The sequence below is a fragment of the Xyrauchen texanus genome, chromosome 10 (genome assembly GCF_025860055.1).
Source record: "Xyrauchen texanus isolate HMW12.3.18 chromosome 10, RBS_HiC_50CHRs, whole genome shotgun sequence".
NCBI lineage: Eukaryota > Metazoa > Chordata > Actinopteri > Cypriniformes > Catostomidae > Xyrauchen > Xyrauchen texanus.
This window is the reverse complement of record NC_068285.1, coordinates 37593706-37611995: the sequence shown is the minus strand read 5'-3', so window position 1 is coordinate 37611995 and position 18290 is coordinate 37593706. Positions and strand designations below refer to the sequence as shown.

The 18290-nt window shown below is 41.0% G+C and overlaps 1 protein-coding gene across 1 annotated transcript; it reads left to right on the top strand.

Moving 5' to 3' along the window:
* Positions 1-2363: 2363 nt before the first annotated feature.
* Positions 2364-5490, top strand: LOC127650815 (tumor necrosis factor-like). Its single transcript, XM_052136455.1, has 4 exons — positions 2364-2540; positions 2887-2914; positions 3026-3097; positions 4856-5490. Exons 1-4 carry the CDS (start codon positions 2364-2366, stop codon positions 5293-5295), a joined length of 717 nt encoding a protein of 238 aa, XP_051992415.1. The 3' UTR covers positions 5296-5490.
* Positions 5491-18290: the final 12800 nt, after the last annotated feature.

Genomic DNA, 18290 nt, shown 5'->3' with positions numbered 1-18290 from the left:
TTCTGCATACTTACAGAGATTAGAAAACTATAAATATATATTTCTATGATCAATAGTTTTCTTTTATTTATTTATTTATTTGACAATTAAGAGATAAATTAAAAAAGACATAAGTGTCCCAGTGTCAAATAAGGTGCTCTACATTATTCAGGCCCCCTACAAATTCTGAGAATTTACTCTGAAATGTGACCACAGAGATTCAGCTCACTATTTTTAAATGCTCTACTTTTTCATCCTGTTTTATAAGCCTACATAACTTTCACATCTCTACACCCTATAATGTGGTATGCCTAAAATGTGCATCATAGCAAGTGTATGCATTGGAAAAAAACAAAAGACGTTTTTAGACACGCAAGTATTATGAGCAGTATACCACAGTCTTCTCTTGTTATAAAATATGCTTTCAAGACTGTGTAATTTTTCAGGTTACAAGAGTGAAAAATAAATTGCAGAGATCTTATTCACTATAAATAAATTATGCAGTGGTGATATTGTTTAATGGCTGATCATTCTGACTACACCCTAGTATAGCCTTAAATAACCCCATGTTCAAATATCTGGTTTTCTTGTGTTTTCACATATACATCTGCATGCTCATTTTTGAGACAGTCTATTGTTAAAAAAAAAAGACAGCAAGAGATGTTATGAGAGTAAAATCTCTTTCTCGTGTCCTGTAACTGTCTTTCTTTGTCTCTTACAATAATATAACTTGTTTTGTAATTTTTTTGTTTTGTTTTGTTGACATCCTCCACTTGATTAGTTTGCATATGGATTTTATATTTATACAATATTTTTATATTTACAGTAATCATATAGAAATGTTTTATTATATTTTATTGTATTACAATACATAAATAATTGTAGATTAAACTGTCTTTCACATTTCCTGTCTCTATTTGCCTCACATAATAATATAACTTGAGTCAAAATGATTAGAGTGAATCATTTAAATGGAAGTCTGATAGGAAATGTTTAGTTTTGATTAAATCCTCCACTTGATTGATTTCATCTTGATACAATATTTGTACATTTACAACAATCATATTGAAATAGTTATATATTTTAATGTTTATATTTTTAACAGAAATAGTAAATGTTTAACATTATAAATTTAGTCATGACAAAACAGTCAACATAATACTGTACTTCTTTTAGGCAAAAATAAACTATATGAGATTTTAAAACTAATGGAGAACATTGTTCCTGTTGATAATTTAATTGCAACATTTTCATTATCGGTCATTGTCCTTGTCTAAGTGAATGTAAACTACTTTTATGCAACATCACCATAGTTTCTGTTGGTATTATGTATTTGTTTTCTTAAAAGCACCTATATGTGAGTGGAGCATTAATAGAATTAGAATAGAATTGAACTGAATGCCAAAACAGACAAAAAAATCTGCAAGAACTGCATGCAAATATCTTGCAGGAGATAAAAGGTAGGTATGATATACAAAAAGTTGTAAAAAAATAAAAAATTATATATATATTCAATTTAGTTTTTTTAAGGATTCTGATTCATGTCATGATATACACACAGAAGGTATTTTTAGGATTGAATCTGGAAAAACAGAACAAATAGCAGTATTTAAAAAAAAACAGAGAAACTGCACTGTGAACTTTCAAATGTATTTTAAGTTAAAGGAAGAAGGGTGAGATGCTGTGCAAACCCCAGGACAATTCCTTTATGAAAACGTCTGCTTGCTTTCTTTCTTTCTATCTATCTATCTATCTATCTATCTATCTATCTATCTATCTATCTATCTATCTATCTATCTATCTATCTATCTATCTATCTATCTATCTATCTATCTATCTATCTATCTATCTATCTATCTATCTATCTATCTATCTGTCTGTCTGTCTGTCTGTCTGTCTGTCTGTCTGTCTGTCTGTCTGTTAATCCTTCCATCTAACTATCTATCTATCTATCTATCTGTCTATCTGTCCGTCCAGTCCGTCCGTCCGTATATATATATATATATATATATATATATATATATATATATATATATAGATGTACATGATTTCATACACAAAACTGATATTTAGATATGGCCTGTTTCCTAAGGGGTTCATATTTTGTGTTTGTGTGGGTGTGTGTGATTGTGTGTGTGTGTATGATATGGTAGTATTCGTTGTTCCCCCTCCATCTCCCTCGAACACTCACTGTTTACTCCACTCTCAGCTGACATCATTGGAGTTTCCCCTTGTCTCGCTCTAGCTCTACTTAAAAGAGCAAATCTCTGCGAAGAGTCACTTACACAACAGTGACAACCAAAGCATTTGAGGGATAGTTTCCTCTGAGGACACTTTATAGTTTAACTTTAACTTTTGGAGGACCGACACACAGCACAGTAATTATGAGCCATGAGAATCAGATATTGTTAGATCTTGAAGATGGAGTGCTGCCCGTACCACAGGTGATGGTGTCAAGGAGGAAGGCTGGCTCTTTAAAGTCAAGCATATTGCAGGTGTGTGGAGCCCTCCTGGCGGTGGCCCTTTGTGCTGCTGCTGCGGTCTGCTTCACATACATCAAGGTAAGAATCCTGGTACCTTATACAAATGATATTAGTTCACCCAAAAATGTAAATGAAATGTTCATTCACCATTCAATTTCATTGTGTGGAAAAAAAGATGCAATGACAGTGAATGGTGACTGAGACAAACATTCTTCATAACATCTAAGTGTTTCATGGAAGAACTAAAGTCAGAAATGTTTGAAACAATATAGGGTTGACTAAATAACATCAGAATTTACATTTTTGGAATGAACTATCTCTTTAGGGATATTATTCAAATTCAAATCATATACTCATATATTTGTGAATTATGAGTATATGATTAATTGTGTAATTGTTATTTGTTTTCCTTCTCTTTTTCTAGTCACAGAACAATCAGGATGGTGAAAACTGTGAGTTCAGACCCTTAGTTTCAGATCCTTATTGTTTCTCTAAAAATAATTAATTTTGTTCTGTGTGAAAATAAGTAGTTAAATCAAGTCTCCTTTATCTTTCTCCATCAGACCTCAAACATGCATTGAGATCATATCACCATCAAGCAAATATCACTGCAAAGACTGCCATCCACTTAATCGGTAAGCTTGATTCCAAGAATATGTTAAACATGATTGATCTGTGTAAAAACCAAGCAGAAGGACAGCACTAAACACTATAAGGATCTTGCAGACCAGATGCGGTCACTTTAGGCAACAGGCTAATACAGAATTTTAGTTAAAAATACAGTGGACCCATTCATATATACTTAAAAGTGCTAGAATGCCTTTGAATTAGATACAAAACATCAAAGCAAGTTGCACTTGCAAACAAATTATGCAAGACCTTTACTTAGAAATAACTTCTGAAACACTTTACATTAACATTTCCTTTGAGAAGGGTTTATAAAGGGGTTCATTATTAATGACAATTAAAAGTCATTAACAAATGCATTGTAAGTCACTGATATGCAATTACACCAATATGAATAAAAGGGTGAATTCCATGCAAAACCGGACTTACATGTTATAAATGCCTTATAAATATGCTTAATCATACATATATTAATAATATAAAAAAAAATCATTATATATTCTAAACCTTTTCTGAGAAGTAACTTCAGTAACATTTTACATTAATGTTTCCTTTATTAAATGTTTATAAGGGGGCTCATTATTGACTAATAAGTCATTTACAATGCGGTTATAACAACATTAATAAAAAGAGAGACTTTCAGGTGATGTTTGCTAAATCGTGAGCATTGTAACTTAAATGTTATTATAATAATAATACATTCTATTATTCATACTTGTATTAATAAAAACATACAATTCAAAATGTATGATTTGTGCTAGTACTTTTCTTAGAAGTCTTTTCGGTAATACTTTGCATTCATTTTTCAAGTGTTAAGGGTTTATAAAGGGGTTCATTAAAGAAATGCATTGTAATTCATTGATAAGCAGTTTTAACATCATGAATAAAAAGGCAGACTTTTATGCAAAGCCAAAGGGTAGCATTTTAACTTACATGTTATAAATGCTTAATAAATAATCTTATTCATACTTCTATTAATCAAAAACATAATGTGCTCTAATTCATTAATTCTGTCACAATGCAGCAAAAAATAGACTGTTATGATGAGATTAAAAGGAGAGATTGTCATTTTGCAACAGACCGCTTATTATACATTATTAAACTGTCTCGACTCACTTGTGTTGCCACTTTTCTTGTCACATTCATGTCAAAAGAATGGATTTCCTCTTCAAAACCCTTTTCAGGACCTCATGCTCATTCAAAGCATACATCATATAAAAAAACAACTGTTGACCATTAAACCATACTGAACTTTATCTCCATAGATTTCTAATATTGAAAAAGTGTTATTAAGCATTTATAACATGGGAGGTAAAAGGGATCACTATTTGGCAAACATTGCATGGCAGTCACGTTTTGGATTCATATTGTTACATCTGCACGCCACTGATTAATAAAGCATTTGTAAATGATTTATTATTCATTAATAAGCCCCTCAATAAACCCTTAACAAAGTGAACATTTATGTAAAGTGTTACCATAACTTTTTAACATAACATTTTTGCAATTACTAATTTTATAGCTGGTCCCAAGGTGATTTTAAGTGAATTTGAAAGGTCTGTTCCTCTTAAAATTCACAGAGGTGTCCACTTGGTTTTTGTCCAAATACTTATGTCTTAATTAAAAGACAATGTATATTGAATGATTTGGTAGTGTGTTCAAAATTGCACGATACCTGGTCGAATAGGCCTACATCTCTGATTTTTGTTTCACTCCTATGAAGGTCAGACATTCACCTAGAACCTATTATTTGGATTCTTTTCTAGGTGCATACAACGCTGTGGTGCCTAAACTGGAATGGAAAGTCAACCAGGACCAGGCTTTCTCTGCAGGTGGCCTGAAATTAGTAAATAACGAGATCATAATTCCTCATGACGGCATATACTTCGTCTACAGCCAGGCGTTTTTCAATGTCAGGTGCACGCCTGATCCCGATAACACTAAGGACCGTGAAATTGTGCATTTGAGCCACACAGTGTCACGCTATTCTGACTCGTATGGAAGCTACAAACCTCTTTTCAATGCGGTCCAGTCCGTCTGTGTCCAGATGCCTGACAGTGACCAGCTGTGGTATAACACAATATATCTTGGTGCAGTGTTCCATCTGGAGCGTCACAACCATTTGTGCGCTAACATAAGTAAAAATCTCTTACCCCACATCGAAACTGATCATGGCAAGACCTTCTTTGGTGCTTTTGCTCTATGAACTGAGCTGAATGTGAAACCAAACATCAGGAAAAGTTGAAGCAAGCCAAAGAAATGCCAACCTACAAGGAGATTAGGAAAACGATGAGCCTCTACTGTCTTCAAGAACACATGAAATGAAGGCTGTGAAAACCAGCCTAAGCTGGTTGGCGGGCTTTATTTGGTCTTCAAGCCTGGTCAATTGTCTGGTTTAAGAGGGGTTTTGAGGACTTTAAGGACTTTTAGCTGTTTATTTTTATACATTGTTGGGGTATTTGATCATTGTTTTATATTAAAACACAAGTCTAAAACTTTAAACTTAAGTAGGTTGAGGATGTGTCCATAAGTTTCTGATGGACCGTGAAAAGAATGTGCCAAATTTATCTGGGAAAAGAAACATGGGCTTTTTGCAGTTTAGTAAGTTAGTGATAACTTTGGTTACTTTCTGGTTGTTTTTAGAATTATTACTAAGACAACCCCTTGTCTATTATGAATTGATGCAAGTATATATATATTTAGATTTATAATTAATTTATTCTATTTATTTAATGAACTTGAAATGCTGTTAATTTTAATGCTATATTTATTTAAGTTATTTATTTAACAATTTTTTAAAGAAATGTTATTTCAAACCTCTGTGCACAACTACTGTAATGAAACTCAATAATAATACATATTTAAGAAGATGTACTCTGTATTCCATATTTTCTTATAAAAACAACTTCATTAAATCTTTATTTGCAATAAGTTTTCACAGCAAATTCCACTTTTTCTTTAAACTGTAATAAATCTGCTAATTGTGACATAAGCTTTTTTTTTATATTAGTACAGAGCAACTTTTATGTATATATACAAATAATGTTAATAAGATTTTATTTGTTTGTTTGTTTTTTGGGTCATATATTGAATTTAACGATTAGAAAAGTAGAGGTGTCATGTGGCAGCCCTGGATCATTTGATGTCCGAGGCAGAAGGTTTTCAGATTGGACCACAAAGAAACTCGGGAGATTAGTTTTTTCTACAAACTAACATTTTTGGCTTTTCAAATTTAACACATTAACTTGAATTAATTACACTTCTTGTGACTGATTGTTGATTGGCTGATTGGCTTGTAATGAAACTGACACTTAAGTGAATAATTGGCCCTCTTAAATAAATATCAAAATGAAATAAAATTCACGTTTTTAAAAAAAAAAATTGTGCTTGATTTTGTTTTTTTAATTGAAAGTAGTCAGTGTTGGGGAGTAGCTAACTACTAGTAGCAACACTACTAACTTAAATACATTTTTCAGTAGCTTGACAGTAGCTCAATTGCTTTTAAAATAGTGTCACTTTTCCAGTAGCGAACTACTTTTTCAAAAGAGTAGCTTGACTGTAGCTTAACCACTTTAAATTATGAGTAGCTTGTAGCTTGTCAAACTACAATTTTAAAGTAACTTAAAGCAGTATTAAAGGGTGCACTTTTTTTGTTTTTGGAAACATCATGTTTTGATTTATAATATCACGCTTACTATACACATGCAGTAAGACATTTTGATAAAAACTCACTTTTATGAATAAGTAAATATTGAAGAAATAATAATGACATTTTAAGATGTTTATTTTGCTTAATCGTAGTGGAAGGTGAAAATGTACAGCCGTTTGCCTAAAACAAAACCTTTACCAGGGACCCCCTTTTAATTATTTTTCACAAAGAATTGGACCGACTCACTCATTGCTCCTATCCCCAGCCTTTTAAATGTTTGTATCCCCCAGTATACAAAAACCTTCTTAGGGTTTAGGGAAAAATTATGCTTTGATTCTTTGGTTCTGGCTGACTGGATCAATGTTTGAAATGTTTGACAGCAGTCATTATATTATATTATAATTCTTCTGTTTAATTTGAACATTTTCATTCATACATGGTTACTAGAGTTTAGATTTAATCATTAAAGTTAGATCAAAAAATGCTGATGTTTCTTAAAAGTTCCATTGATATGCTTTCTTTCAAATTATATCACATGTTCTAAAAAATAATCACATATTCTCCAAAATTCTTTAAAACTGTCATATTGTGAAGAGATTTGCCCTACGGCCCTGGTCATCATTTGGTCATGAGGAATTATGATCTCGTTATTTACTAATTTCAGGCCATCTGCAGAGAAAGCCTGGTCCTGGTTGACTTTCCACTCCAGTTTAGGCACCACAGCGTTGTATGCACCTAGAAAAGAATTCAAATAATATGTTCTAGGTGAATGTCTGGTTTGTAGATGACGTAAGAACTTTCAACAAATGATCTACAAAACATGAGGCTCGATTGGACAGAGCAAATTTAGACAGGTGAATGTGTGGTTACTGCAACAGCACTTACCAGCAATACTAGTGCAACTTAAAGCTGATGTGTATATTTATTTTGATAAGCTTAATGGAAAAGATATCTCATCATTTATTCACCCTTATGCCATCTCAGATGTGTATGACTATCTCTCTTCTGCAGAACACAAATGAAGTTTTTTAGAGAAATATTTCAGTTATGTAGGTCCTCAAAATGCAAGTAAATGGGTGGCAAAAATTTGACACTCCAAAAATGGCATAAATCAGCATAAACATAATCCATAAAACTCCAGTGTTTTAATCCATGACATCAGAAGTGATGTGATAGGTGTGGGTTAGAAACAGATCACTTTCACATTCTTCTTCTTATTCTACCCTACTGGGCAGGGAGAAGAATTTCTAGCAAAAAAGGACTTAAATAGTGATCTGTTTCTCACCCACACCTACAGAATAATATCATTTCTGAGTCTTATGGTTTACTTCCATTCTGCCTTTATGTGCTTTTTGGAGCATCAAAATGTTGGCACTTGCATTGTATGGACCTACAATAGCAAATGTAAGACATTTGTTGGTTGATTTCATCTAAAACACTGTGGCTGTTTCAAAATGTTCTTCTGTTTGATTGTGTACTGGTCTCACACTGAAAATGTGACTACACATTTTTTTCAAAACATGTTAAACTTGTGTCTTCAGGTACAATTCTTATTACGAACTCGGACTAACTCTTGCATTTGCAACACTCCTGTTTCAGCTTTCAACATGTTTCCTCTAAAAGAGAAAGTGTGGTTTCTGTTTACGGGAAACTCCCGTGCACGAACCACCACATCTTTATATAACCTGGGCATTTTTTGTGGCTACTCTGTTATAAATTAACTATGGTGGAGAGCAGTAAAATCAGTGGGTAACCACTACCATGGAAGGATGGCATGGAGGGATAATGTGTGTTATGAATAAGACAACTGTCTGATTTACAGAACCTACATCTACAATTTGCCATGAAACATTATTTTGGAGTGCAGTAATGAGAAAGTCGTTTTTAACATTTTAAGTGAGTTCATGGGACAGTTCCCACAAAAATGACAATTCTGTTATAATTTACTCACTCTCTTGATGCTGTATGACTTTCTTTCTTTTGTGGGACACAAAGTTTGTTTTTTTCTCCATACAATGAAAGTGAATGGTGACTGAGGCTACACACTTCGGCATAACATCTAATTTTTGTTCTAGTAAACCACTTTGCACCCAAGAGACAGGACTTTTGAGTAAAAATGGACAGATACAAAATTAAACCCAATTGTAAGGTAACATGTAAAGTGACATGTGTCAATGTCTCATTTAAATCTGAAGTATGTAACTGTTCCCGATTACACTTTTATCGATTCAGACAAATAAAACAGAAAAGCAAACATATATATGTTATGTATACCTTGTCTTGTTTCACTGTTGCCCTTTTGTTTGCCATTTTTGTCACTTTTGCATTCCTTAGTTTTCACTTTTGTCCCTTGTGTAACTCCATAGTCTCTTTGTTAGCTTTCGTGTTCACCGTTCATTGTTTGCACCTGCCCTCGTTAATTTGCCATTTTGGTTCTGTTAATCACCTTGTTATCCTGTTTGAGTTCTGTTTGTTCATTGGCCCCTTTTTCCTATGTTCATGTATTTATACCCTGGTTTTTGGTTCAGTCCTTGTCTATCGTTGAGTTTTGTTAGCCTGGTATGTTTTCCCTGCCCGAGTTCTCAGTGTTTAAGTTTCCTGTTTCCCCATTGTGGGTTTTTCCTTTGTGTTTATTTGTTTATTTGATCATTCAATAAAGTCAACTGCATTTGGATCCGCATCTCCTCGTCTGCCTCGCTGCTCAATCGTTACAGAACGATAGACCACACTATGGATCCAGCGGTTCAATGAGCCAACTACCAGCTGCTCTGCTTGAAGCAAGGGGACCGACTGATTGAGGACCACGTCCAGGACTTCCTCGAGCTGGCATTTGTCTCCGACTTCCCGGACTTGAACCTGGCAACTTTCTTTCGGGGAAATCTGAATGCCTCACTAAGGGAGCGGTTGCCACCGGCGACGCTTGGCTGGACTTTGGAGGAGATGGTGGAAGAGGCTCTGCTGGTCAGTGGCTCGTCACTCACGATGTACGTGGCAGAGGAGAACCCTGCCTCACCTCCCGCGGTGGCGATCTTCAGCTCGCCCTCGGCTCTTCCCGTCACGCCAGTTCCACCTGTCAGCGAGCCCATCCCTACGCCGGTCACCCCCCACGAGCCAGCGCGTTCATCTTCGTCTGCCCAGAGGAGGAGGAGAAGACGGGCTTCTGCCCCCCGGCCCGCGCCTGCCCCGGTCTGCGAGCCAGAGCCCACGCCTGCCCCGGTCTGCGAGCCAGAGCCCACGCCTGTCACCATGAGCGAGCCAGAGCCTACGCATTTCACGGTGAGCGAGCCTGCACCCAAGCCTGTCACGATGAGCGAGCCTGCGCCTGCGGCCTCTACCGTCAGCGAGCCGGAGCCCTTGTCAGCCACGGCCAGCGAGCCTGAAGCCACGCTGACCAGGAACAGCGTCCCAGCTTCGCCAGTCGCATCAGCCCGGAGGAAGAGGAGAAGGGGAAAGGTCTCTGCTCTCCAGCCTCCGCCTGCCGCAGCCCCGTGCCCTAAACCCCTCTTGGCTCTGCCCTCAGCGCCCAGCGAACCCAAGCTGGCGCATACCACGGTAACCCAGCCAGTGCCTGTCGCCTCAGAAGTCAGTGAGCCAGCGCCTGTAGCCTCGACCGTCCAATAGCCAGCGCCTGTAGCCTCGACCGTCCAAGAGCCAGCGCCAGTAGCCATAACAGTCCAAGAGCCAGTGCCAGTAGCCATGACCGTCCAAGAGCCAGTGCCAGTAGCCATGACCGTCCAAGAGCCAGTGCCAGTAGCCATGACCGTCCAAGAGCCAGTGCCAGTAGCCATGACCGTCCAAGAGCCAGCGCCAGTAGCCACGACCGTCCAAGAGCCGGCGCCAGTAGCCATGACCGTCCAAAGGCCAGCGCCAGTGGTCGCGCCCGTCCAAGAGTCAGCTCCTCTCGAGCTTCCCAGTGCTCCGCCTTCCGAGCTTTCCAGAGCTCCGCCTTCCGAGCTTCCCAGTGCCCCGCCTTCCGAGCTTCCTAGTACTCTGCCTTCCGAGCTTTCCAGAGCTCCGCCTTCCGAGCTTCCTAGTACTCTGCCTTCCGAGCCTTCCGAGCTTTCCAGAGCTCCGCCTTCCGAGCTTCCTAGTACTCTGCCTTCCGAGCCTCCCGAGCTTTCCAGAGCTCCGCCTCCCGAGCTTCCTAGCGCTCTGTCCTCCGAGCTTCCCGAGTTTTCCAGAGCTCCGCCTCCCGAGCCTCCTAGGGCTCCGCCTCTCAAGTCTCTCGAGCCTTCCAGGGCTCCGCCTCTCAAGCCTCTCGAGCCTTCCAGGGCTCCTCCTCCTGAGCCTCCTAGGGCTCCGCCTCTCAAGTCTCTCGAGTCTTCCAGGGCTCCGTCTCTCAAGTCTCCCGAGCTTTCCAGAGCTCCTCCTCCCGAGCCTCCTGGGGCTCCGCCTCTCAAGCCCCTCGAGCCTTCCAGGGCTCCGCCTCTCAAGTCTCTCGAGCCTTCCAGTGCTCCGCCTCTCAAGTCTCTCGAGCCTCTCGAGCCTTCCAGGGCTCCGCCTCCCAAGTCTCTCGAGTCTTCTAGGGCTCCGCCCCTCAAGCTTCTCGAGCCTACCAGGGCTCCGCCCCTCAAGCTTCTCGAGCCTTCCACGGCTCCGCCTCCCGAGCCTCCTATGGCTCCGCCTCCTGCGGCTCCGCCACCCGGGCCTCCTGCGGCTCCGCCACCCGGGCCTCCTACGGCTCCGCCTCCTACGGCTCCGCCTCCCGAGCCTCCTACGGCTCTGCCACCCGAGCCTCCTATGGCTCCGCCTCCCACGGTTCTGCCTCTCGAGACTCCTATGGCTCAACCTTCCTCGGCTCCACCTCCGAAGCCTTCCAGCTCACCACCTGAAGAACCTCCTACGGCGCCACCTCCCTCGGCCCCGCCGCAAGAGCCACTCCCGGCTCTGCCTCCGAAGCCTCCCTCAGCCTCACCTCCGACGCCTCCTAGTTCCTTCCCGGCTCCGCCTCTCCCGGCTCCGCCTCCCATGCCTCCCTCGGCCATGCCTCCTGGGTCTCCCTCGGCTCCGCCTCCTAAGCCCCCCACGGTCCTGCCTACGCCTCCTTCGGCGCCGCCTCCCAAGTCTTCTACGGCTCCGCCTCCGAAGTCCTCCTTGGCTCCGCCTCACGCGGCACCGCCGGCCCCTATCCTGCGGCCACCACCCAGGACCCCCAAGCCAACCCACATCCCGTGGTCAACTCCCAGGCCTCCTGAACCTGTCCCTGGCCTGTGGCCAGCTCCCAGGCCTCCTGAACCTATCCTTGCCCTGCGGCCAGGCCCCAAGCCTCCTGAACCTGTCCTTGCCCAGAGGCCAGCTCCCAGATCTCCAGAACCGGTCCTTGCCCCATGGACATCTCCTAGGCCACCAAAACCGGCCTCTGTCCTGTGGCCACATCCCAGGTCCCCTGAACCGGCCCTTGGCTCACAGCCATCTCCCAGGCCACCAAAACCGGCCTCTGTCCTGTGGCCTCCTCCTAGGCCCACTGAGCCGGCCCTTGCCTTATGGCCAGCCCCCGGGCCATCTAAACCTGTCCCTGCTCGGTCGATACCTCCCTGGCCTCCTAAACCTGTCCCTTTGTGCCCCCATAGACTGCTTGCCTGTCCTCTCGGCCTCCTTAGACTGCCTGTCTGCCAATCTTTGCCCCCCTGGACTGCCTGTCTGCCACTCGTTGCCCCCTTGGACTTCCTGCCTGCCCTCTGTGCCCCTTGGACTGCCCTCTTGCTCTTGTGCCCCCCTGGTCTGCCTGTCTGCCCCTGGTGCCCTCATTTTGTTTTTTGTGAGTTTTTTGTCCTTGGTTATTTTCTTTAGGATCGTCTGGAATCCGATCATTTGAGGGGGGGCTCTGTTATGTATACCTTGTCTTGTTTCACTGTTGCCCTTTTGTTTGCCATTTTTGTCACTTTTGCATTCCTTAGTTTTCACTTTTGTCCCTTGTGTAACTCTATAGTCTCTTTGTTAGCTTTCGTGTTCACCGTTCATTGTTTGCACCTGCCCTCGTTAATTTGCCATTTTGGTTCTGTTAATCACCTTGTTATCCTGTTTGAGTTCTGTTTGTTCATTGGCCCCTTTTTCCTATGTTCATGTATTTATACCCTGGTTTTTGGTTCAGTCCTTGTCTGTCGTTGAGTGTTGTTAGCCTGGTATGTTTTCCCTGCCTGAGTTCTCAGTGTTTAAGTTTCCTGTTTCCCCATTGTGGGTTTTTCCTTTGTGTTTATTTGTTTATTTGATCATTCAATAAAGTTAACTGCATTTGGATCCGCGTCTCCTCGTCTGCCTCGCTGCTCAATCGTTACAATATACACCGAATCAACTTTTAACCCCCATTATTCCCTTTCCCCCTCCCAATCCCCAACCCCACCCAGACCCTCAAAAAATATCCCTGTGGTCAAACATGAGAATGCACACAAAAAATAAATAAATAATAATAATCACACACATTTAAAACTACACATCTCTCTCCATGCCTCTCGCAGAGAGCTCTCCAAAAAGGCCAAACAGCTCACCATTTTTTATTAAATAAATCCAAGTTTCCCAGCATTCTATATGACATTTCTTAGAATGCCGCCATCCTGCCCATCTCTGTGCACCACTCCTGAAATGAGGGCACTTCAGCCGGCTTCCATCCCCTAAGGATGACCTGTCTCCCGATCATAACACAGGCTAGGACCCAATTCCTATGCATTTATCCCCTATATTAATGACCGCCCCATCGCCTAAAATACAGAGTCTGGAGCAAAATGAATTTTGAGAGTCCAACACGTCACACATAAAACTCTGAAGCCTCAACCAAAAATATTTGATCTTAACACACCACCAAAGACATAACATACTATGAAATAGTGTTCTATGGACATAGCAGTTATTGAGGTAGCAGCCAGGTATAAAGTGACAATGAATTAAGTGCAACTCTGGACATGTGCAAAAGTCGGATGGTCTACAGGTGTGTGTGTGTGTGTGTGTCAGTCCAGTCTCTGAGTATTGAGCAGTCCGATGGCTTGGGGAAAGAAGCTGTTACACAGTCTGGCCGTGAGGGCCCGAATGCTTGGTACCTCTTGCCAGACGGCAGGAGGGTGATGAGTTTGTGTGAGGGGTGTGTGGGGTCGTCCACAATGCTGGTTGCTTTGCGGATACAGTGTTTTTTGTAAATGTCTTGGATGGAGGGAAGAGAGACCCCTATGATCTTCTCAGCGGTTCTCACTATCCTCTGCAGGGCTTTGTGGTCCAAAACGTGCAAGTCCCAATCCAGGCAGTGTTGCAACTACTCAGGATGCTCTCAATAGTCCCTCTATAGAATGTAGTGAGGATGGGGGTGGGGTGGGAGATGTGCTTTTCCCAGCCTTCGAAGAAAGTATAGACGCTGCTGGGCTTTCTTGGTAATGGAGCTGTTGTTGAGGGACCAGGTGAACACCAAGGAATTTGGTGCTCTTGACAAGCCGTTGATGTTCAAAGTGAGCGGTCACTCTGTGCTCTCCTGAAGTCAACAACCATCTCTTCTGTTTTGTCCACATTCAGAGACAGGTTGTTGGCTCTACATCAGTCCATTAGCCGCTGCACCTAATCTCTGTATGCTGATGCTGGTGTGTCTTTAAGACCAAGTCTACACAATCAAGGGGGGTCCAATAGAATCTATGTAAAATCTTAAATTGCATAAGGCGCACACTTGCATCTCTAGATATAGACTTGACTTTTGTTTTTATCCTAGCCCACACTCGCTCCTCCAATACCAAGTTTAAATCTTTCTCCCATAATCTCTTAAGAGAAGTTGAAGTTTTGTCCCCCAGAATCTGAATTAGCAGGGAGTTGTACACTGATGGCCTTTTCCAAAAGCAGTATTTACCACTCCCAGAGTATACGCCACTCTAGGGGGGTGTATGGTACTCCCAAAAATAGGACAGAGCAGGTGGCGCAGCTGTAAATACCTGAAGAATTGAATGGGAATCCCAAAATGTTGAACCATATTTTCAAAGGATCTCAACACTCCACTCTCATATAGGTCACCGAGCCTATTAACCCCCCTCACAATCCACTCTGTCTAGCAGAAAGGGGACTTATTAACACATAATTTTGGGTTCAGCCATATGCTTGAAGCAACATTTAAATTAATGTCTGAATTAAACACTCTGGACACTTTTGTCCATACCGCATGCAGATGCGAGATAACGGGGTGTAACTTAACTTCTCCGTTTAGTTTGATAGAAAGGCTTTGCAATGGCAAAATAGAGGCAAGAACTTCCTGTTCAATACAAAACCAGGGAGTGTCTCTCTCGGGTGGAAGCAACTAATGAGCCAAATGCCTGAGACCGAACGCATAATAATAAAAATAAATCTCGGGTAGGCCTAGCCCACCTTTGTCAATCGGCTTATGTAACCGTAAAGCAGTTCAATGGAAAGGAGGAGGCGAGAACCGGCTTGGCAATATAAATAATAGTTTTAATGATAAACTTAAAAAGACACAAACACACACATGACGGACATGCCCGTAAACGATCTCTCTCTCTCCCGCACCACCACCCGCAATCGGCCTTTATCCCTCTCAGAGGCTTAATTAGCCTGATAAGGTACCGGGTGTGTATAATCACGACCCGGCCCCGCCCTCCGCCCTGCCACAGTAACTTATTGAAGTGTAATCTGGGACGTTTACCATTCCAAATGAAGGACTTCGCTATGTTATCAAATTGCTTGAAATAAGAGAAGGGGACATCTACAGGGAGAGATTGTAGCAAGTAGTTGAATTTTGGTTCAATGAATACAATGAATACAATGAATACAATTCATTTTAATAACATTAACCTTCCCAATCATCGATAAATGTAATGAAGCCAACCTGCCCACATTGCTCGAAAAACTTTTAAATAAAGGGTCAAAATTAACTTGAACTAAATCACACAAATGTCCTGGGAATAAAATCCCCAAACACTTAATGCCCTGTTTTGGACACTGGAAGGCACCCAGCTGACAAACCATACCAGGCAGTACGCTATCAGACCCAAAGCTTTGGATTTAGACAAATTACCTCTGTATCCTAAGAACATAGAAAAGGAACTAATAATTCTGTGGAGACAAGGCATAGATCTAGAAGGGTCGGAGACAAATAATAAAGTATCTTCTCTGTAAAGCAAAGGCTTATGCACCACACCTACCTCTGTTATGCGTGTGTGGGAAGCAGGAGAAGGCAGACAGGGGGTGTGGATCCAAACGCGGTTTATTTAACAAACAAATAATAATAATACAAAACACAGGAACAAAGGAAAAGCCCACGATGGGAAAACTAACTCAAATACAAAACGACACACAGGAGAACACAGGTTGGGTAAAACATCCACGAAGGTTAAAGTAGAAGACAGCAATAACAGGGTACCTCGGCAAAGAACATGACACGTAAACATTCAACATGAGCAAATAACGATCGACAGAGACTGAACAAACACACAGGCTTAAGTACACAAACACAATAATGACTAAACGAGACACAGGTGAGCACAATGATGAGCGCAGGCAGTGAGGGAGGCTGGGAATTGTGGGAATTGTAGTTTAAGACAATAGACTAGTGAAACACAGGCAGGACAACAAAGAAAACGTGACATGGAATGTGAACAGTGATGAGTGAAACAGAAAACACGAGTCGGACAACATGGGATCGTAACAACCGCCATCGCCCCTGGAAAATCATCCTCCTTTCTTATTGTGGCTGCTAATGGTTCCAGGGCAAGACAGAACAATAATGGGGAAAGAGCAACATTGCCGGGTACCCCTATCCAGAGTAAAATTATCTGAAATTAATCCATTTGTTTGTATTGCCACTAACGGGTGTCTATAAAGTAACTTGATCCATCCAATAAAAGTATTCCCGAACACAATACCTTCTCAAAATCCCATTCTACCATATCAAATGATTTTTGGCATCAAGTGAGATGGCAGGGTCTGAAGTCTGATCATTCGCTACTGACCACATGATATTGATGAAACTCCTAATGTTATCAGAAGAGCTACAGCCAAAAATAAACCTGATCTATATGTATAAATGATGTCATAACTTTACTAAATCAGTTAGCCAACATTTTTGACAGTATTTAAACGTCTAGCCGGATCAAGGAAATTGGATGGTAAATCTTACACTCGCTTGTATCTTTGTCCTTTTTAAGAATCAGTCTGATCCAGGCTTGTGTCGTGGTTGGCAGAAGCTTTCCATTCTTTAATGATTCCATATAAACTTCTAGCAAAAGTGGAGCAAGTTCTGTAGCATACGATCTAAAAAATTCAGCTGCAAAGTCATTTGGCCCTGGAGCCTTGCTTGTAGGCAAGACCTACATTTCCTCACCACGCTCCTCCAAAGTTATCTCACAGTTTTTTTTACTCAGTCGTCAGTTTAAGAAGTTCTAATGGTTCCACAAAGTTTCTAATATCCTTGTCAGTAGACGAAGACGTGGAACTATGGAGATCAAGATAGAATTCTTTAAAAGCATTATTGATATCTATGGCCGAGGTAAATATTTCACCACCAGCAGATTTCACTGAAGGAATGTTACAAAAAGACTCTCTCTGTTTTATATATCTAGCCAGAAATTTCCCTGTATTGTCCCCCAACTCAAAGTATGACTGTCTTACCCTGAATAGCCAAAACTCCATCTTCCGTGACAAAATAGTATTATATCTGTATTTCAATTGGGTCAATTCCCTGAGGCCGTTAGTCGCCATTCAGCGCTTCAGCTCTGCCTCAGGACTTTTAATATTCCCTTCCAATTCCACGATGTTCATGTGCTTTGTATTTTTTTGTGAATCCGGCCCCTAAGAACTGCTTTAAGTGCCTCCCAAGCAATGCCCACAGAGAATACTGAGGACCAGTTGGTCTCCATATAGACTTTGATTTCATCCTTTATCATATGTTGGAATTCAGGATTTTGCAAAAGGGATACATTAAAGCACCAACTGTATGATTTGTCCATATGTGGCAACACCTCTAAACACACCAGGGCATGATCTGAGACTAAGATGTTTCCAATTGAGCAATCAACAATAGATGAATTGAAGGACATCCATTCTAGAGTAAATCTTATGAACTGATGAAGCAAATGTATAGTCTCTACCAGATGGGTTCAAAAATCTCCAAATATCTGTAAGTCCAACATTTTTACACATCCTGTGAAGCGTCAATGTTGCTCTAGGGGACTTGCACACATTTGCTTCAGTATGATCAAGGACTGAGTGCATCAAAAGATTAAAGTCTCCTCCCAATATTATATCATGAGGGGTACCAGCAGCTTGCAAAAAAAGCCCTGATCATCGCATCGAAATTCCCGATCATATTTAGGTGCATAAATATTAGCCAAATAAGAATTTGTCCCTGAAATTCAGCTAAAACAATAATGATTCATCCTAATTTATCTTTACTCTGTTTGAGACATTTGAATTGTAGATATTTACTTATCAGCGTAATGACTCCCCTGCTCTTACTGAAATGCCAAACTCCATATCTTTCCAAATTTTTCAGCTTCCTGCAGAGAAAGGTGCATTTATTGAAGAAACACTTTATCATATTTCTTACGCTTAAGAAGATACATATCCTTCCTTCT

Excerpts from the sequence above, each read along its gene's own strand:
- LOC127650815 (XM_052136455.1), top strand. The coding sequence starts at position 2,364 with ATGAGCCATGAGAATCAGATATTGTTAGATCTTGAAGATGGAGTGCTG. Across the intron at positions 2,541-2,886 it reads TCTGCTTCACATACATCAAG|TCACAGAACAATCAGGATGG; the intron begins GTAAGAATCCTG and ends CTCTTTTTCTAG. Across the intron at positions 2,915-3,025 it reads CAATCAGGATGGTGAAAACT|ACCTCAAACATGCATTGAGA; the intron begins GTGAGTTCAGAC and ends TTTCTCCATCAG.